The following is a 21,081-nucleotide window of genomic DNA, read 5'->3' on the forward strand; positions in this document are numbered from 1 at the left end:
GGCTTTTCTTCTTGTGACATCGACATTAAGGAACCATAATTATATTTATGCAAAATTAAAAGTGTGAATTTTTTTTGTTCTTGAAATGATGTTCTATGAGAAGCCAGTTTAACAAAACCAGCAGAAAGAACAGTCAGTCTGCCTGTAGATGTCTAAAACCTTCATCCTTTCACAAACTGAATTCCACACATTGAGCCGGATGTTAATGATAATTAAGGACATTAGCGGAATAACCCTAATCGAGTCAGGTGAGCTGTTGGGCAAAACCCTTAATAAAGTACAATAAAAATTCTGGGGATGCATCAGGAGTGCTGTGAGGTTTGTGCCTCATAACAATGCTTCAGTACAGTATAAACATCTGATACCTTGTGCTACAGAAATGACTGTGATCTGGATGTATAATATGACTGATCACTGCAAACTGTGCTCTGGGAAAATAACAAGAAGAAGAATCTGTGCATGTTCCAACAACTCAAGTAATGCCATCTTGATACCATTTAAACTTTACCTTTAATAGAGAGTGTGAGGCTGGCCAACTTTGTGTCAAAGTGCAGTTTGTGGCACCTTTCGCTCAGTATGAGGAGTTTGTAGCACACTGCAGCGGCTGACGTAAACAGAGCTTAATAAAATGTTCCACACTGCCAAGAATGATGAACTCCAAGTAGTTTACTCATTTCAGTGTCGGCTTTAATGTTGGTCTTGACGAGGACCAAAAACATTCCTTACTTGTACCCGGTCTGAAAAAAATGGTATTGATGCTTCCTTTATTAATGAAATTACGTTTCAGTGAGAATTGATATTTATTTATTATATCTCTATTAGCATCAGAATCAACCACTGACCCAGTAGCACCATGTGTAGAATTAGTAACATCAGTTTTACGTCTTTGTCTCTTTTTCGTCCGTGTAGCTGACCGAAACGTCATCTCGGTACACACGAAAGATTTCGGGCACCACTGCCCTGCAGGAGGCTCTGAAGGAGAAGCAGCAGCACATTGAGCAACTCCTCGCCGAGCGTGACCTGGAGCGGGCGGAGGTTGCTAAAGCCACCAGCCAAGTAGGAGAAGTGGAGATGGAGCTCTCCATTCTCAGAGAAGGTCAAGAACAGGTCAGGAACTTCTACAAGCATATTAATAGATATGCGTAACGCTCTTGAAGAAACCCATGTAAGTTTTAAAACATATATAAAGTTTATTTTAGTCATTTTATTTTTTTGCATTTATTTGTACAGTATGTGACAGAGATGGAGGCTAAAATGGATCAGCTACGTGTCCTGGTGGAGGCTGCAGACAGGGACAAAGTGGAGCTTTTGAATCAGCTAGAGGAAGAGAGGAGGTGAGATGGACAGGTGCATGGTTCTGTATGTGGTAGATATAAATGGCTTTGTGTAGCAAAGGGTGAGCTGGGATGTCTATAAGCCAAAATAAATACAGTGTACTGTATTTTGTTAAACCTCTATTGATTATTACTTTGGTCATTCAGTAGCATAAATTTGAAAGTTTGCTAAAAAAAAAATCATATACCATATCGAGTCATGTTGTGAAAAAACCTTTATTTGTGACGGTAACCAGTTCTTTATTTTTTAACCATCAGATATCACTATATAGAATAGTACATTATCTCCAGCCAACTTTAGCCATGCAGAGCCAAGTTAGTGTTCACAAGAACACACACACACTTGTGATGTGACAAATGATGATCTAGCAACCAACAAAGTTCAAGTGAAAAACATATTGCCACTTTTAGGGGAAAGGATTATAATCACTTAGTTGCCTAATCATCCATATCCCTTAACTTTGTTGGGTAAGAATCTTTCAACTTAACACATTTTGATTTGATTTTCTTCCATGCAAAAATGCTATGAAATTTTGAGAGGATCTGCTGTGGCCAGCCTCCTTAAAGTCATTTCACAGTTTTTGATTTAGGCCTCTGGTAGGCCAAGGTTTAGATCTGACCTCTGACTGGTCCATTCCAAAACACCGATCTTTATCTTTTGAAGCCATTTTCTTTGTTAAGTTGGGTTTGTGCTTTGGATCGTTATCATGCCAGAAGGTGAAATGTTTCTTCATATTCAGCTGTCTAACAGAGGCCTGCAGCATGATGCTACCACCCCCATACTTCACCATGTGTATGGTGTTGTTTGGGTAATAAGCGGTCTTGTTTTTGTGCCAAACATTTCTTTAAGAATTATGGCCAAAAAGGTTTGCCTTGTTCAGAGCAGAGCAGAAAGTGTTTCCATCTAGCCATCCAACCCCATAGTCCAGTCATGTGAAGAATATGAGAATAAAGTGTCAATTACCAATGTCAGGTTCTATTCTACTGGTCCATGTAAAACTTGTATCCATCTGAATGTGTGTGTGTGTGTGTGTCTGAATTTGATATTGACTCTAATCAAAGCTTTTTCCTCCACCATCAGAAGAGTGGAGGACCTTCAGTTTCGTGTGGAAGAAGCTTGTATTACCAAAGGAGACTTGGAGGTAAAGAGGCTTGTTGATGACATTCACACATTTGAGCAATACCTGCTGTATACAAATCTTGAGATTTCAGATGCCACATGCATTTCATCATAGGTTACTGTGGTGTAGTAGCACTGAAAAAATGTCCCTCATTATTTTTCATTCCTCCTACACCTCCTTGTCCCATTTCCTCCACTCTTTCCTCTTCACCCCAAAAAATTAGAACATCAGTGGACTGAAGTTGTCCAGCTGCAACAGCAGTACACTTCAGTGTCTTCCAGATGGAATGTTAATTCTTGAAGAAACGTTTGATGGAATATTGACTAGCAGTGTTCAGTTTTGACAAATAATATGTTTTCCTTTGTAAGCGTAGGAAGGGAAACTGACTGTACGGGCGTCAACAAAATAACACCAGTGACTTTCCTCATATCTGCTTACCATGATGCCAATAAGAGCACAATTATTTGTTTTATTTGCAAGAAATCAGCCACATTCCATGATATCAATACCACATTTTCATCCTTTGTTGTTATTTGGCTACTCTCACAATACAAAAATATCTAGAAGAACGGAACGCATCCCTGATGTCTACAGTGGTATTTGATCTATGAGCCGGATTGGATTAAAAATTCTTCCATTAGTAAAATTACTCTCAGTAGGTTAGATGTGATCCAGACAAGCTGTACATTGTTATATCAAGCCTGAGGAGATGAATTACTGTGTAAAGAATGGGGTTTCATTTTTTTTATTTTTTTTATTTTACAACTTTTACAGGAAGTAGGACAAAGATAATACGAATGGACTTTACGGCTTGTAAGAGGATTGATGTCTTACATACAGAATAGCCTTCATGTAAGGTTGCAGTTAGATGGATGTTGATTACAGTATTTATAGTAGTTAGTAGACAGCAGATGATTGAGTTTTCCTTTATTGGTCTATTATTTCAATAGATGAGAAAAACGGATCTGATTCACAAAGCCAATGTGGCTGAATTTCTGTTCATCCCATTTAGAAAAAAATATTTTGATTTAGATGCTAGCTAACTGTGGCCAAATTACGGATTAGAGTTATTAGTTAGAGCATTTTTTTTTACTTTGGTCGATCATTTTGAAGAAGAAACCCTAAAGGTTCGATGACAGTGTTTTCATATCAGAAAGGATTTAATTAAATCCAATTTTATGAGGTACCAAGTGAGTGAAACAGAGATTTCATTATGTAATATTACTTTGGTACTGAGAGATTCATTCCTTCATTCATTCATGTATATTTATCAAATAGTCCTGGTCAGGGTCATGGTGGACTAATGACTGACTAATAAATGAATTAATGTTTTCTAACTTTTCCGTTTGTGAAGGCTACTAACTAAAACACAGGACTCATCAACTGTTTTTTGTCATGTCATAAATCTGGCTTACAGTAACATTATGGAATGTGTAATGCATGGCTTTAACTGTGAACAAAAACCATCACACAAGACATTGTTCATGTTCTCTACTTCTCCTAGTTCCAATCGAGAAAGCACACCACCTGAAGAGCTCTACTACAGTACACTACTGTGATGCAGATAAACAGCATGTAAATAATGTTAGCTGTTTTATGAACTGAATAATGACGAAGCAAAAACGTTTTATGGAACTGAACAGAAAATGGATTCAGTGGTTGAATGGTCTGTTTCAATTAAAGTGTGCTTGCAGTACAGGCCAAATGTAATTAGTTGTAAATGTAAAGTTCGTAGAGAAAATGATGGTGTCTCACAAACAGCTTAATAAGGTGAAGTAGAAATCACAGCCTTTTTTAACCGACTGTCTGAACCACTGTGAATTATCTGTTACTGCAGAAACAGCGTTTCAGAACATGTATATTGATCTAGACCTGTGACACAGTCAGAGAAAGGTGTAGATAAAATGTCTTTCTGATGGTTTTAAAATACGATCATCTTTATCATTTCGTCTGAGGTTCTCATAAAGTTACAGAATAACTTTTGAACTGAATCCTCAGTAGCTGTGAAGATCTTCAGGATCCTCTTTTGATTGTGTTGCTGTTGTTACATGCTTGCTCACTCACACATTTCTTCCTTTTGTGTCAAACACCTGTTGTGTGTCGTTTATGTTCTCCAGATATTTTCGACTGGTGGCAGGCTCAACATTGTTTCTGCATCCAGTGTTGTCCTCATGCATCCTTACCCCCCCCCTCCTTTTTTTTTCTTTTTAAACGTTACCTGCATGTGCCATCTCGCCTCACTCCATTTCCCTTCCCTCTTCTCACCTTGTGCATTGGGCTGGCATGTGATGGTGGCACTGGTTGTGTTTTCTTCCTCTCCCCCCTTTCTGTACTAACAGACGCAGACCAGACGGGAGCATGCCCTCCTTAAGGAACTCGAGCAAAGTCTGCTCTTTGAAAAGACCAAAGCTGAGAAACTCCAGAGGGAGTTAGAAGACTCTAGGGTAATGGCTCTCTCTGTGTGCTTTGACCAGGTTTTGCTCAGGATGTGTTAGAGCCAAAATGCAGTTCTCATTCAGTACCTTGAAAAGAAAAGTTTTACACAGTTCTCTATACAGATGTATTTTAGATACAATTAATTAATTGTACACAAACCACTTAAAAATGTCTTTTCTGTAGCTCTTCCTGTTCAGACCTAGGGCTTTTTTTGATTTATCAGCAAGTGTGCACAAAATCAGTTTTTTTTAGAGACAAGCAAAACAAATTTTTTATTGAAAGTATAATTTGTGTTTTAATTCATTAAAACATCTGGCCCATAAAGATCACATTCATATAAGTGTAAGGGTTGAGCGATATGACAGAAATAAAATATCACAATACTATGACCATTTGCATCACAGTGTGCAAGTTTGCTAACAAACTGCCAACAAAGTCGTAGTATTCCATTTGAAAAATGAAAACAAAACAAATATTTTCATTTCATGTCTACAAAATATGGTCAATAAGCATGGAAATGAAATTGTTAAACTTGTATAAATTTAGTCATCAAATTAGCCAAACTTCTCACAAGTATCTCACCGGTGACGTAATTTCTCAAGATATTTAGATTGTATCAAATTGCCAAACTATAATAATCATAACGTTAAATGTTAAAAAAAAAAAAAATCTGGACAGCATGACCGGTATGTATAAAATTAAATATAGCTTCAGGTACTTCTGTGATTATTATAGACATTCCCTCAAATGGGACCTTAAACTTAATGTCCCAGAGGCTAAATAATCATGGTATTAAACAAAGAATAGATTTAAAAAGAAAAAAGAAACCCCAACAACTCTGTATTCTATGTTGTAAGTAAAATCCCCTGCCAGTTTCTTGAAGCCAGGACAAACATCTTTTCTGAAATCGCATCAATTACATGAAGCAGTTAAAAATGTAAGCACAAGCTATTAGCATAAAGGCAAATGGCTGTATGTACCGAGGTCTGACTGGGGTACGAGATTGTAAAACTAATCCCAGTAGGGTTCGGAAATAGTAACACTGACCCTCTCGTGTTCCTAAGCTTATCCAGGTTTTAATGTTGACTACCAGGAAGTTTTATAGGTTTGATTCAGTCATGCTTCGGACCTGGAATAAGTTTTAGGTTAATAAGGATTTTTATTTCCTGTATATTTTAGTCCAGGTATGAAGTTTGTTCACAGACTTGATCGATAAATAAATGTTGTGCTTGTTATGGTAGCCAAAGCAAGCTGCCTGTTAACATCCTTTGTTTTCTAAGTTTAATGTCAGAGGGCGCATAAAGCAAAGACATATTATGCTGTTATACGCAGGCCTCTGCATTTTTCTTCTTAGGTGTTTAGTTGAAAATGCTTTCCAAGCTTTGCTACCCGTACAAACCCACCCGCCCACCCCCCTAAAAACTACACTTGTGTTCATTTATTGCGCCATAAACAATATAAGGTCTAGCCTACCAGCCCACATCTATTTAGTCTGTTTGGAGCTTGTGGCAGCACTAAAATGATCCCTATACCATTTACTTCCTGTTCCCTGTGTGAGATAGTGTCCTTGAATCCTAAATTGCTAATCACAGCATAATCACATGCTCTCACACAATGTTAAAAATGATATTTTCTGTGAGACTACTGGATGTCCCTGTCTTTAGGTTGCTACAGTCTCTGAGAAGTCTCGCATCCTTGAACTGGAAAGGGACCTTGCTTTGAGAGACAAAGAAGTGGCTGCCCTACGGCAACACTTGGAGTCTGGCCCTGGACAAGCAACTGCTACTGGGGACCCAGCAGCTCCAGTCCTCCAGGAAGAGCTCAGTTTGCTTCGTACCCAACTGTCCTCCCAAGCTGCTAGCCATGAAATAGCACTAACTTCCCTGCATACAAAGCTGGAAGCAGAAACAAAAGCACACTCTGAGGCTTTGGCTCAACTCCAGGCTACTTCGGCACGTTTGTCAAACGATAACGAGCAGCTTCGTGCCCGATTGGCCGAGGCAGAAAAGGAGAACGTAGATGTCATTGAGCTATGGCGTGACAAGCTAGCTTCAGCCGTCACTTCTCATCAGCAAGCCATGGAGGAGCTTGAGGCCTCCTCAGGTAAAGGGACCGGAAACTCCCAGGCTGCCGAACTTAACTTGCGAGAAACTTTGGAAAGGCTAAAGTTGGAGCACAAATTACAGCTAGAGGAATGTCTAGCCAAACACACTGCTGAAGCTAAGAGGTGGGCACAAGATGTGGAAGATCTCCGAAAACAGCTGCAAGCCGTGACTGAAGAGAAGGAGGGTCTGGTGGAATCTCTCCGCACTAACCTGGAGAGTGCGGAGGATCAGCATCTGGTCGAGTTGGAGGAAGCTTTGGGTAAACTGCACAATGCTGAGATTAGGGTGAAAGAGCTAGAAGAGGACAACTCTAAACTGCAACACCAGGTGGAGGAGAAAGCTCAGGAGGTCCAGGACCAAAACGCCGTCATCCAGAAACTTCACTCTAACCAGAGCCAAGGTGACCAGGAGGTTCAAAATCTGTTAGCTCGAGCTGAGGAAGCGGAGGACAAGGCTCGCGTGCAAGAAGGAAAGGTAGCGTAACTGACAGCGTTTATTACTTAACTACTTAATGGCCAGTAGTTTATGTTGGAGCAAGTGAAAGAAATTGCTGTACGCTTAATTAGTTAGATGTTTTCTCTACACTCCCAGTTCTCTACACATTTCCTGTGGTCTTGTCCTTCTCTTGTGGCTTCTAGGTTACTGAGGTGACCTCCATGCTGGACAGTAAGCAGAAGGAGCTGAATGAACTGCAACAGAACCTGGCCTCACTGCAGCAAACTAAGAGCTCGTTGGAGCAAGAACTTTCTGACTTGGTATGATTAGCACATTAGCAGCACTGGGTGGTTTGGATATGTCATATTCGGAAGGGAATGTAGATCTGCAGACATTTTCTATCTAATGTTCTGTAACGTTGATTCTTGGGTCTAATCATATGAGATTGTTTAAAACAGTGGTGGACAAATTGGTTACAAGCCAATTTTTGCCCGTTCTATTAGAATTGAATACATAATTGCCTGGATAATGAGTGAGTTCACTGACCAGAAGAAGAAGGAAAACGCACTGCATATTGACTTTCACTTGCACTTTAACGCTTGTGTGGCTTACCTTGATTCTGTAACAAGCTCACAAGTACCATGTGATTTATATAATCATATATTGTTAATTTACTTTTGTTTGTATTCATGCTCTTGGTATATTGCAGACTAGTTAGCTAGCTATTACTAGCAACACATTTTTAGCTCTAGGTATCCTGACACAACCAAAACACTGGTGATGTTTTTACTTACCCAGTCTCCATATAAAGTGACTCTGTATCCTGAGTAACTGGAGTACGAGTCGGCTTTTCTGTGGATACTGTTGAAAAGAGTGCTTAGCATTCTCTTATTGGTTGTGCTGAATTGTTCTAACCAGTCAAAGAATGACTGTTGGTCCCAACTGAGCAGTTCAGCCTTATTTTACGATTGTATGATGTGTTTACTAAAAGACTCGGTCTGGGTTAGGAATCAGTGCTAATCGAGTCGAGGCCTTTCAGAGGAAGAGAATAATGTAATGGAGCACATACATGTATTGACTTTACATGAGGACAAGCAATCATTTTTATTTTACATGAGCTGTATTTTATATACATTGTGCCTTTTTCTGTGTCTCTTGTCACTGTGGCATGTTGTTGTTTTTGTTTTGTAGAAACAAAAATTTACAGCATCCTTAGATGAACAGGCAGCGTCGTCACAAACTGTCCAGAGTAAGTGTGTGCTTTTTCTGCTCTATTCTCTGTTGTTTTTTGGATTTAGAAATCTCTTTCCCTTTTATTAAAGAATAATTTCTTTTTATACCAAATTGTACTGAAAACATGAATGAACAAAACAGCCACTATTCAGTGTATGTATAGCAAGATTTATCACAAGGCCCTGAAATTATACCACTGCATTGCTGACCATGGAACATTCTAGAAGTCAAAAAGAAAACAAGCTTGCTATTTAGAAAAAAACAGTGTCCATCCTTAGATTTTTAAAGATAGTTTAAATACTAACTGCAGATGATGAAATGTAGATACCAATATCTCTGTTTGTATCTACAGTCCTTCTAGTTTACTGTCAATTATTTCACATTATGGTAGAATTATTATAAATGCTGTCCTTTAATTTCCTCCAGAGTTACAGGAGATGCTCAGTAAAAAGGAGGAACAATGCGCATCTCTTTCCAGCGAGACCGAAAAGCTAAAGATTCAGCTGTCTGGTGAGATCCAAGTTGTCCTGATCTTGATGGACTTTTCCTCTTGTATATAATTTTACATAAACAAACCGGAGCTCTGTTATTGAGCTTTTGTTTTGTTTTGTTTTTTTTCCAGGTTTGGAGGCAAAGTTGAAATCGGGTGAAGAGAAGCTCGAGCAGCTAACCAAAGATAAAGCTAAGCTGGAGGACAACATCAGCGAGCTGATAGAGTCGTCTGGGGATAACTCGACTCAGCTCACCAAGATGAACGAAGATCTCACTCAGAAAGAGAGGTTAGATGTATACACATAAACATACACACGTGTACACATCATTTAATACATTATGATGTACTGGTGGATGTTCATACAGCTCACAAAACAAAATGGAATAGATTAGAATATTATAACTGTCCATTGAATAACCAAGTCTCTTTCTCGCAGTATGCTTTGTTCAGCCATGGTTTAGAGTCATAGCTTCAAACACTAAACACTTCACTGAGTACTAAATCTAGACAGCTTCGCTGTACTTGCTGCAGCATTAACTCCTGTCTAACAGGGTTTTAACTATATGCTTGTCCTTGAGCAGGACTTTGTCTCACATGAGCTCCATGTCCCAGTTTTTTTTTTTTTTTCCAGTTAAGAGCTGTAAATAAGACTAGAAATTAAGTCATGTTTCTTTTTTTGAAATGAATTTGTTCTCTTCAGCAAATCGACAAGTTTTTGTAATTCCATTCCCAGGAGACTTGAAGAGCTTCAGAATCAGCTTTCTGAGCAGAAGGAGCTGCTTGCTCGGTCTGAGGAGAGCAGGAGTCAGGAGCAGACTCGAGCAAAGCAGGAGATGAAGGACAGCAGCGTGAGACACCAGGAAGAAGTTTCCAACCTACAGGAGAAGATCAAACAGCTGGTAAGTGATCAGGAGTTTACCTGAAGGGTGGTAGAGTTTAGGCAAAGTTATACCACAGTGCTGTTAAGTTCTCGAGTTTGATTGGCTGGTTTGAACACTTAGGGACATTTTTATTGGAAAATAATCAGTTTCAGTGCGGCAAATGTGTCACACCACCTGTTATATTTTATTCCTTACTTACAGCACAGTTACAGTCACTGTTTTGGTCAATATGAACAGCAGTTTCATCGCTGAAGACGTGCTTTGTGTTGTGCATTGTCATTGTTATGCAGGAGAAGAATGTTGAGGAGAAGGTCCATGAAGCCCAGGTCTCTGGAGAGAAAGCACTTGCCAGTGCCTTACAGAACCATGCGAAGGAGCTACAGGAGCTACAGGGTCAGGTCGAAACGGCACAAAAGCAGCTCTGCCTCTCTGAGGAGAAGTGCCAAAAACTTAAAGAAGATGTAGACGAGTTGGTGCCCTTTAAAGAAAAGGCTCAGGTAGGAAAGAACTTGAATATTAGGATTGTGAAATATAAATAACAATAATAATAATAAAGATGAAACACTTCTTCAATTTTGATATTCCTTTAGCATCTCTCTGACTCTAGCTTGAATTAGTGCCACAGAAGAGAATATCAAATTTGTTGTTTATGAAGAAACAATGTTGGTATAAGTCTGCCCCTAAGAAACCTGAAACACTCAAGGAGTGAAATGGCAGACACAGAGAAGATGACCTCTCTCTCTTGCTCCCAGATAAACACACTCGATAACTGCTCATATAATGGAGATACACTGGTTTGTGTGTTTTGGTGGTAAACCAGCAGACCAATTTAGGACGGAAATGGTTTGTTTGAAGAATTTTTATGCTGTATTTGAATTATACGCAGTGGTGTTTGATGCATTTTAAGTTTTCATTTAAGGCTATGAGAAGTGGGTCATATTGTTTTGGAGTCAGGGAGTTGGCCATTTTAAGGGCTGTCTCGATCGCATTTCTCATTCGCTCCCTTAAAATCCCACAATGCACTTGCAAAAAAACAAGGAATTTCTATACTGCAACTGATGTCATATTTTCTGAAGCCTCTTAGCTTTTGTGGACAAACTCTTACCCAACTTTGTCTATTAATAGAGTAGCATGCTATGGTTGTCACAGCTCTTAAAATATTATTTAATTTAGCATTTTTTTACATTTATTTGATGTTCTATATACAGTATCTCACAAAAGTGAGTACACCCCTCACATTTTTGTAAATATTTTATTATATCTTTTCATGTGACAACACTGAAGAAATGACCCTCTGCTCCAATGTAAAGTAGTGAGTGTACAGCCTGTATAACAGTGTAAATTTGCTGTCCCCTCAAAATAACTCAACACACAGCCATTAATGTCTAAACCGTTGGCAACAAAAGTGAGTACACCCCTAAGTGGAAATGTCCAAATTGGGCCCAAAGTGTCAATATTTTGTGTGGCCACCATTATTTTCCAGCACTGCCTTAACCCTCTTGGGCATGGAGTTCACCAGAGCTTCACAGGTTGCCACTGGGGTCCTCTTCCACTCCTCCATGATGACATCACAGAGCTGGTGGATGTTAGAGACCTTGCGCTCCCCCACCTTAGGGTTTAGGTCTGGAGACATGCTTGGCCGGTCCATCACCTTTACCCTCAGCTCCTTTAGCAAGGCAGTGGTCGTCTTGGAGGTGTGTTTGGGGTCGTTATCATGTTGGAATACTGCCCTGCGGCCCAGTCTCCGAAGGGAGGGGATCATGCTCTGCTTCAGTATGTCACAGTACATGTTGGCATTCATGGTTCCCTCAATGAACTGTAGCTCCCCAGTGCCAGCAGCACTCATGCAGGCCCAGACCATGACACTCCCACCACCATGCTTGACTGTAGGCAAGACACACTTGTCTTTGTACTCCTCACCTGGTTGCCGCCACACACACTTGACACCATCTGAACCAAATAAGTTTATCTTGGTCTCATTGGACCACAGGACATGGTTCCAGTAATCCATGTCCTTAGTCTGCTTATCTACAGCAAACTGTATGCGAGCTTTCTTGTGCATCATCTTTAGTAGAGGCTTCCTTCTGGGACGACAGCCATGCAGACCAATTTGATGCAGCGTGCGGCGTACGGTCTGAGCACTGACAGGCTGACCCCCCACCCCTTCAACCTCTGCAGCAATGCTGGCAGCACGCATACGTCTATTTCCCAAAGACAACCTCCAGATATGACGCTGCGCACGTGCACACAACTTCTCTGGTGGACCATGGCGAGGCCTGTTCTGAGTGGAACCTGTCCTGACCTGTCCGGTTTAGACATTAATGGCTGTGTGTTGAATTATTTTGAGGGGACAGCAAATTTACACTGTTATACAGGCTGTACACTCACTACTTTACATTGGAGCAGAGGGTCATTTCTTCAGTGTTGTCACATGAAAAGATATAATAAAATATTTACAAAAATGTGAGGGGTGTACTCACTTTCGTGAGATACTGTATATTTGTTTCGAATGACTTTAAAGTGTTTAATGCTTTTAAAGAAATATCCACTAAAACGCTTGTTTTGTTCAGGTTTTTTTTAAATTGTGGTTCTCTGAGTTGATACTGCACAGGGTTTGGTACTTGCGCTGTTGTATCCCATCTTTGTGGTTTTCAGATCACCCTTGTGGCTGTGTTGGTTTTCACCGTGCATGCTATATCCATTTCATCTCTTTAGTATTTGGTGTTTATCCACCAAAGAATTCACCTTTTTACTCCTGATATTACTGTAAAATGGGGTTCCAGCTTCAATCACTTATGCTTCTGCAGTGACTAGCTGCCTGTCCAGTGGCTTCTTTCTACGTTGTATGACTTATGTGATATAGGTTTGAATTTTTCTTTTATTTGTCTACTAACCTAGGCCTGGATTAATAGCGTGAAGTCAGGTGAATATGGCTAGCAGGGAAACTGGACTCCATTTCTATAGAGCATTGTATACTCTTGCCACAGCTGCATTTAGCATGTCAAATGATTTATCCTAAATTGCTAAGGTGGGTGTGTGGCATTGCATTTATGGAGCTAAAGATAACTGTATAGTGAGTGCAGTTTCTGTCCTTTAGTTAGGATGAAAGTCTTTGTATACTTTATACTTGCAGAATAAGTATTTTAAACAGCTGGCCCATTTTTAGCAAAGATTTGATGGGGGCATTAATCAGTATGTATTCAGATTATGTAATTAAAGGTGCATTGTTACGGTTGCTCACTAGCTAAATGCCACATGTTATAGTAGTAGGACTGATATAAGACGGGGACATCAGACACTTCAACAGAACTGTCCTTCTTTTATTAAATATTTCTAACATCATAACATAGATACTAAAAAAAATATACTAAGTGTCACTACATCATATGCATTATTAGTTTTGCAGAGTCCTAACCTAACCCTCTTCACCTAAACTATTGCTCTTCGCACACAAGGATGTTCGTGTTGATTCATCTTGCTATAATAATCTTTCCTCATTTAATGGATATATGTATACATATATTTATTTTTCATTGTTTGATATAACATATGCCATGTGATGTTGCTTCTTTTCCCCTGTTTCTTTTTTTGTTCTTGCATATTTTTTTTTGCATCAGGGTTTTATTTGGTTTAATCAACATAACTTTCTGCCTTTCTCCCCCCCTCCCTCACTCAGTCTCTCACTGCTGAATTGGCTTGTTCCATGCAAAGGGCTGAGAAGCTTGCTTCTGAGGTTGGTGATCTAATGCTGTTGTCTGAACGTCTGTCTAAGGAGAGGGATGATGCTCATGCTCAGAGGGAAAATGTGGAAAAGCAAATTTTAGAATATCACACACAGATCTCTAGTCTGGAGGAGGTTCAGAAGACTCTTACATCGATGAATGATGAGATAAAAGCATCAACTGAACAATTGACAAATGAAATTGAGGAACTACGTTCCAACAATCAGCAACTACATGAAGAAAAGTCATCTCTCACCAACGAGAAAGAGCAACTTTCCAAAGATGTGCAGAATTTAATACTAATCCAGGAAGAAATGAAAGCTGAGAATGCAAGCCTGAAAGAGACTAAAGCACAAAACATTATTCAAGTAGAAGATCTTGAAAAGCATAAAGCGGAGCAACAAGAAGTCATACTGAAATATCAGCAGGAGCTTCAGGATCATGAGAGAAATAGTGCAGAGCTAACCCAAAAACACACCAAGGCATGTGAAGATAGGGATAAATTTCAGGAGGAGCTTAGATCCTGCCAGGAGGAGTTGAAGTCCTCTCGATTGCTGAACGCGAAAAATGAAGAGCTTCAATCAAAGCTGCAGGCTGAGAAAGAGGAGCTCTCTGCTAAAAATGCTAAGTTGCAGGCAGAAACCGAACTTCTCCGTAACACGAATGAAAAGGTGGGATCAGATCTCAAAACCGCCATTTCAGATAAAGAGTCTCTTGCAGCCGAAAAATCAGAGCTTCAAAATCAACTCGATACCATGAAGACAACAGTGGAGCAGTTCAGCAGGGACAATGCTGAACTCCAGGCCTCAAAGGACAGCTTTGCCAGAATGCTTGAGGAAATCAAGACTAGCAGGGAGGTCACAGATTCTGAGAGGCTTTTACTCACGGAGGAGAAGGAAAAACTCCTTGAAATCCAGAGGAAAATGTCCTCTGAAAAACAGGAGCTGACTAAACAAATAGAAGTGTTGGTTGAAAAGTTGCATCTCAGTAAAGAAGAAGCCAAAGCTGCCAACGAGAAGATTCAGCTCGATGCTGCAGCTTTTGCTCAGGAGAAGCAAATGATTAATGCGAAGCTCTCTGAGGCTGAGAAGAATCTTCGAGCCCTTGAAGAAGAAAAAATCAGCTTAAAATCTGCTCTTGAAAAACAAAATAATGAGCAGCAGCATTTGGAACAAGAACTGAGCAGCTTGAAGGAGAAGTATGAAAAGGAGATATCAGAAAAGACTTCTGTGTTAGCAGAGAAAAAGCAATCGGAAGCTGACTTATTAAGGGAGAAGACCAGTCTGAAATCAGAGCTGGAACAAATGAAGCAGATAAACGAGGAGATAGTTTCAGAGAAGATGAAACTGAGGCAAGATAATGATGACTTGCAGACACTTTTGCAGAAAAAGAGCTCTGATGTAGAAGCTCTAGAGAAGTCCAGTGTCAGCTTAACTGAACAAAACCAAACATTACAGCTCAACTTGGATAACATGAAGGAAGAATATGCACAAAATACTGCTGCTTTGGAAAAGGAGAAGATTACCCTAAACAATGTGATAGAGGAGCTTAGGAAGACAAACAGTGATCTTCTCCAGAAAGCTGAACATCTCTCAGATCAGAACCGATCACTCTCTGAGGCCAAGAACACCTTGGAAGCTCATCAGCAAGCTCTAGAAATGGACAAGAATGAATTCTCTGTTGTTAAAGAAACCCTTTCTAAAAAAGTCGAGGAACTATTGAATAAGGTTATCTTTTCTGAAAAAGAGAACGCCAGCCTTTTGGAGGTCAAGTCGAAGCTTGATAGTGAAATTGTGGCTATCAGGATGGAAAAAGAGAAGGCAGAAACGGAGCAACAATTGCTTAGCACCAAAGTAGATCACTTATGGAACTCTTTAAATGACATGTGCTCGGCGAAAATAATTAATTTGCCAAACCTTAACCAGACTTCAGGTTCCAGTTTTCAAAAAGTTGAAGAGATATTCATTGCACTTCAAAAATTCAGTGAAGAGAAAACCTCACTTGCCAAAGAAATTGAGATTTTAAAGACCCAACAGAAGAGGAGTGATGAAGACAGATCAGACATGGCTGCTGCAAAAGAGGTTCTCGCTTCCAAAGTTGCTGAACTGGAGAACACTAACACATGCCTTGTAAATGAGAAGACTGACTTCCTGGAGTCCCGCACATCTCTGGAACAGGAACTGCTGTCTCTTCGTCAGTGCCTGGAAACTGGTGACAAGAAGTGCTCTGAATATCAGATTAAAATGGAAGAACTGAAGAAATCGCAGGTCGAGTTGGAGGAAAAGTTACAAAGCCTTCATAACGACAAGGTTAAGCTGGAGGAGCAACAGCAAGCTACGGAAAAGCAGGTGACTCTTTTGACCAAAGACAAGGATGAGATGCTCTCTAGGCTGGCTGTGGTGCAAGCTGAGAGGGACGGTCTGCAGGCGGAAAAGGAGGAGGCCAACGTTATGGTGACTCGGCTCGAGGCAAAAAACAAAAGTACTCTTGCAAAGCAGCTTGAGGTATTCCACAACTAAAAACAGACTCCTCAGACCTAGTGTTGCACTTCTGTAGCTGAATTGCTTCCTGCACTCTAACAAGCTTACCCTGCTCTGCTTTGCCACGCTAATCTCACCCTTAGGTGTCCTTTTTAATGTGCACGTCGCTAACTCGCATTAATTGTCACATAACTGCAAGTAGGTCAAACAACCACGTCGACGTATCGGGGCTGAATCTGGGTATGTCAGGGTCAAGTTCAAGGCAAATCTGTAACAGAGCCAAGTGTTCCTCTAAACGTGTTGAAGAATTGAGGACAGCATCATGTTAATATTGCATTAATGTTGTTGTATATTATTTTAGATTCAATGGAAAGTGTAACAGAGGTGCCAACATCTGCAGCAGCATTATTCACTATTTTTTGCCCCACTGACCCTCACCTCCCCATCCCCATAGCAATACAAAAGACACCTTAAAACTACACTTTTTTTGCTGTCTTAGTTGTTAAACACGTGGTCTAACCAAACATGAATGAAATTCCCTCAGCGGAAAAGCCTGTTCACCGAAGGGGAAAGGACATTGCATATTTGGATACTTGCTTCTAATAGAGGTTACTTTTGCGTTGCTTAATTTTATCTAGTTCACCTTCGACCTGTGAATTCACAAACCCTGATCATGTGAGCAAACTGGAAACAGGTGGGACTGTGGTACTTTTTTGCTGCTAGGAGTTTGTCTAAGTTGGCACCTCTGGTACAAACTGTTAGTTTAGTATAGTATAGTTGGATTAGCATTACCATTACTTCAGTAATATTATATGATGTTAGTCTCAAAAGTAGTAGGGGTCTAATTTTCCTAATGCATGGCTATCCTATTCATCCTGACAATTGTATTAAATGAAACGCATGCATTTCAGGCTGTTTTTGATTTGTTCTGATCTAAACACTGGAATTTATTGCACGAACCTTTAATTCACAGACTAAATGCACTTTTCTACTTTATACATTAGATTTGCGAATCTCTAAATTTGCTAACGAATAATCTCAAATTCACTAAAAGCATGATGGAGGCATGCTGACATTTAGAAGTTGCGCAATAATTGTTGAAAACAAATTCATCTTGGCTTCTGTAACAGTTTGGATTGACTCACCCTCTCTAAGCCGTGTACCATCCCTCCTTTCAGAGACTTACTGTTTCCTCTCGCTTATCTGTTGCAGGCTGCCGAGAGTGCTGGGCATACAGCACAGGCCCTGGAAAAACTTAGCCAGGAAAAGCTTGCTTTGCAAAAGGAAAAACTAGCAGCAGAGGCTCTTGTCCAGGAGTTTAAAAATGCCAAAGAAGACATGCAGAGTCAGGTGAGTGGCGGGCTTAAGCCAAGGACCCGGTGCTATCGTTGGTCTGAGTGGATTTTTGCAGGTGTACATGGAAAATTGAGTTTGCTTTTACAATCTTGTTAAAAAAGTAACGAAAACTAATATATTGTTTCATATGTCAAAAGCATTCACAACACAGGTCTCTTGTAAGTTTCAAAATTTCAGACTGGTCGTTGTGCTTTGGTTGTGTTGTAGATCATTTTAGGATAATATTGAAAATGTATCAAGTGTGCAGATTGATATCAAGACGACATAATATCACTTTTTATATGCTGTGACATCACTGACCTTGACAGTCACTAGAGACTAAAAAAAAGTCTGCTCTCACTCACAGAGACACTGGCTCATCGTGGGTGTCTGTGAGCTCATGTACGTGGAAGAAGATGGGCAGTTTGTTCCTCTGAGTGATTTAAGCTGCCTTTTGCAGGAGCATGAGCAGCCACTGGGTGTTTAGTTGCTGCTTAGTGATAGATTACCTAAACGCATGTGATTGGATGAACCACTTCAGAGGACTTGCAATGATGGGTCTTATCTGGAGTTGCTGAATTACACACAGGTTTCCTCTGGTCTTTAGTATAAAAAGAAGTCCAGTGTCTTTGTTTTTCAGTGGTGGCTTAATGGTTAAGACTGTGGGTTTAGTCTGGTGAAATATGTTGAGCCTGTATCCAGACCGCAGTCCACCAGTCCAAAATACCTAAATAAATAGAGATTATTATTAATATTGTGGATTAAATACAGTGAGGAACATTTTGACAAATTTCTCAATGATTTCCGAAACAATATGTACCATTTTCACTTTGGTTTCGTCTCTAAAAATGCTGTACAGTTGTGTATAAATGTATATTACCTTCATATCATCTCAGGGAGATTTTCTTTGCTGCCGTCACTTCTGATTCGCTCATTAGAGATTGAAATCTACATCCGGAAATTTCTCTTGCTGCTTTATGACTTTATCTGGTGGTAAAAACTGTAGCAGTGAGTAAATATTTGCACATGCTTGCTATGGTATGATTTTGATTCTACAAGCTGAAATAGTTTTTTGTCTCTGTTGCAGCTGGACAGTCTGTCAAAACAAAACGCACAATACCAACAGGAGCTGACCAAATCCAAAGAGGAGCTGAGCTCCGAGAAGGAGAGGGTCAGCAGTCTTTGCACAGAAATGTGAGGAACAGTTTTTTACTGAAAAACCTCTATACAGTGTCATTTGTAGGATCTGATGGTTTATAATTATGGAATTTAAATTTGTGGTGGGTGTGTATATGTAATCTGCACATTTTAGACATCTTTTTGGTTCCTTGTCTGTTATTTGCATGAAAATAATCAAATATATCCCTGCTTTATTAAAGTATAGGTGCCAGGCTTATTTGTGATTGTGAACTTTATTCTATATTAAGTGAGGACCTTCGCAGGTTGATGAATGCCTGTTGTGTCTGTCTATGCCACTGTTGTTTCATGTGAGTATCTGTTTATGGATGCATGCTGATCTTGTCTCTCAGTGAGGAGCTGAAAAAATCGACATCTGAAAATGGCCAGGCTTTGGAAGCTTTGAAACAGGAAAAGGCCAATCTGTCTGAAGAGCTGTCCAGCAGCCAGAAGGACAAAGACAGCCAGAAAAAAGTATGTTTCCAAAAAAAGTACTTGATAGATTTTCGATGTGATGTGCTGTACAGGACATGTTGGCCTGCATGGCGTTTACTGTGAACTGAATCAGCTTCGTTCCGCTAATATTAAATACATTTTCTTATCAGAAACCTTAAACTGAAATATGCATCTTTAACATGCATAAAAATGATATTTTACTTTACAGCTCAAGGAGCAGTTGGCACGCCTTAGTAGTCAGGTGAAGGACATGGAAAAGAGGTGAGACACAAGACATAACACAAGTTTTCCTGTGTCTCTTGTGTGGAACAGTCCTTAAACATTTTTTGATTTGAATGCGAAGGGAATGAACATACTCACTCTACTCTACCCTTTAGTGAAAGACAAGAGTTTCATCCTTTAATATACATGTTATTTGTAATTGTTGAAAGCCAAACCCTCTTTCTTTTTATACAGGGAATTAACCAGTAAAATTATTTGATTTTTTTTTTTTATTATTATTTATTTAATTTATTTAATTTTTTTTTTTTTTTTTTTTTTACAGGGAGCTCGCCCTGAAGAACGAATCAGACATGGAGAAATCTGCTTTACAACAATCTATCCAGAAAAACAGTGCCTTGATCTTAGAGAAGAACAGAGAATTGGAAACGCTGAAGAAGGAGGTAATGTTCATTCTTGTACATGTAATATCCTTTATACAGCTGATCTGCACTGAAAAACAAAATCGGTTACATTAATCTGAGTAAGTATTTGCTAGACAAGTTGTTAAACTAAAAAAAAAAAAAAAGATTGATAAAGCAAACCTTTGGATCATGTACAAAGTGCCGGACTTTAATATGCTGAAACAGAGGAATAAATTGGTTTCCTTTTTTTTTTTTTTTTTTTGCATTACAACTAGGTTTAGATGTAACACCTTTAAAATGATGTTCTATTATTGGATTTAATTGACTGGAAATTGGAAGGATATTTTATAGAGAGGGAGAGAGACATATTAATGGCGTATGTGGGTTATGGTGTTGGCATTATTATTTATAATATTGTTTACTTTACACATGCCCAAGGCTACATTCACAAGGATGTTTCTGTCAGAGAATAATAGGATGTATATGTGAGTATATGTAATATAAATATGCACTCAGCTTCACAAATGTTGGTAGAAATGGGTTACAGAGATTACGAATAAAGGTGAATTACCTCAGTCTCGCTTTCAGTTTCTCGTCCATCGTCTCATATATGTAATATATTTCCTTTTGTGAGCAGGTATCAGTGCTGCGTAGTACGAGTGCCACTGCAAACACTCTCCAGAGCTCTGTGAAATCTCTGGAGAGTGATAAAGCTCAGCTGCAGGAGCGAGTGCGCAGTCTGGAGAAGAGCTTAACAGCAGCTCAGGCTTCCAGTCCTGTAGTTCAAGCATCCAGTCCTGCAGTTCAGGCCTCCAGTCCTGCAGACATCCCCACAGGTAAACATCCAGCATGTTATTAAAATGATAAGAATTATAATATTGTTCTTTATAAAGCTCGTGAAAGTTGCTGCCAGTTAAGATATTTCAATGTAATTTATTTTTCTTTGTAAAGACTGTTAAATCAAATCAGCTGGCAGGACGTTTTTGTGTTATTCTGGAGATTAAAAATCAGACTTCGAGAGGAAAAGTAATCACTGGAAGAAAAAAAAAGCACTGATGAGAAACTAGTGTTAATAAAGATCTCTGTCTCAGCAGGGTCTTCTGCTCTGGATGAGATGAGAGAGGCAATGGAAACAGCCGAGAGTCAGGTACTCAACATATGCGTTGCTTTATCAGATCCTCTACACTGATGATGATTTACATTGTTGTACAAAAAAAAAAGGAAGACAATCATCCTTGTTCAGTGATTTAA

The 21,081-nt window shown here is 39.5% G+C and overlaps 1 protein-coding gene across 4 annotated transcripts in view; it reads left to right on the top strand.

Moving 5' to 3' along the window:
• Positions 1-21,081, top strand: part of clip1a (CAP-GLY domain containing linker protein 1a) — a 29,417-nt gene that overhangs the window by 5,520 nt on the left and 2,816 nt on the right. The window contains exons 6-24 of one of the 4 annotated variants that reach the window (XM_058374783.1): positions 910-1,107; positions 1,231-1,334; positions 2,416-2,476; positions 4,795-4,899; positions 6,556-7,470; positions 7,635-7,751; positions 8,623-8,680; positions 9,091-9,174; positions 9,287-9,443; positions 9,891-10,056; positions 10,329-10,535; positions 13,715-16,264; positions 17,453-17,590; positions 18,663-18,769; positions 19,105-19,225; positions 19,416-19,468; positions 19,752-19,869; positions 20,468-20,666; positions 20,922-20,977. In XM_058374783.1, coding sequence (XP_058230766.1) covers positions 910-1,107; positions 1,231-1,334; positions 2,416-2,476; positions 4,795-4,899; positions 6,556-7,470; positions 7,635-7,751; positions 8,623-8,680; positions 9,091-9,174; positions 9,287-9,443; positions 9,891-10,056; positions 10,329-10,535; positions 13,715-16,264; positions 17,453-17,590; positions 18,663-18,769; positions 19,105-19,225; positions 19,416-19,468; positions 19,752-19,869; positions 20,468-20,666; positions 20,922-20,977 — 5,514 coding nt within the window. The remainder of the gene's footprint in view (positions 1-909; positions 1,108-1,230; positions 1,335-2,415; positions 2,477-4,794; positions 4,900-6,555; positions 7,471-7,634; positions 7,752-8,622; positions 8,681-9,090; positions 9,175-9,286; positions 9,444-9,890; positions 10,057-10,328; positions 10,536-13,714; positions 16,265-17,452; positions 17,591-18,662; positions 18,770-19,104; positions 19,226-19,415; positions 19,469-19,751; positions 19,870-20,467; positions 20,667-20,921; positions 20,978-21,081) is intronic. The other 3 variants (XM_058374784.1, XM_058374787.1, XM_058374786.1) reach the window with 3 other exon arrangements.

Source organism: Hemibagrus wyckioides, linkage group LG22 (assembly GCF_019097595.1).
Source record: "Hemibagrus wyckioides isolate EC202008001 linkage group LG22, SWU_Hwy_1.0, whole genome shotgun sequence".
Classification (NCBI taxonomy): Eukaryota; Metazoa; Chordata; class Actinopteri; order Siluriformes; family Bagridae; genus Hemibagrus; species Hemibagrus wyckioides.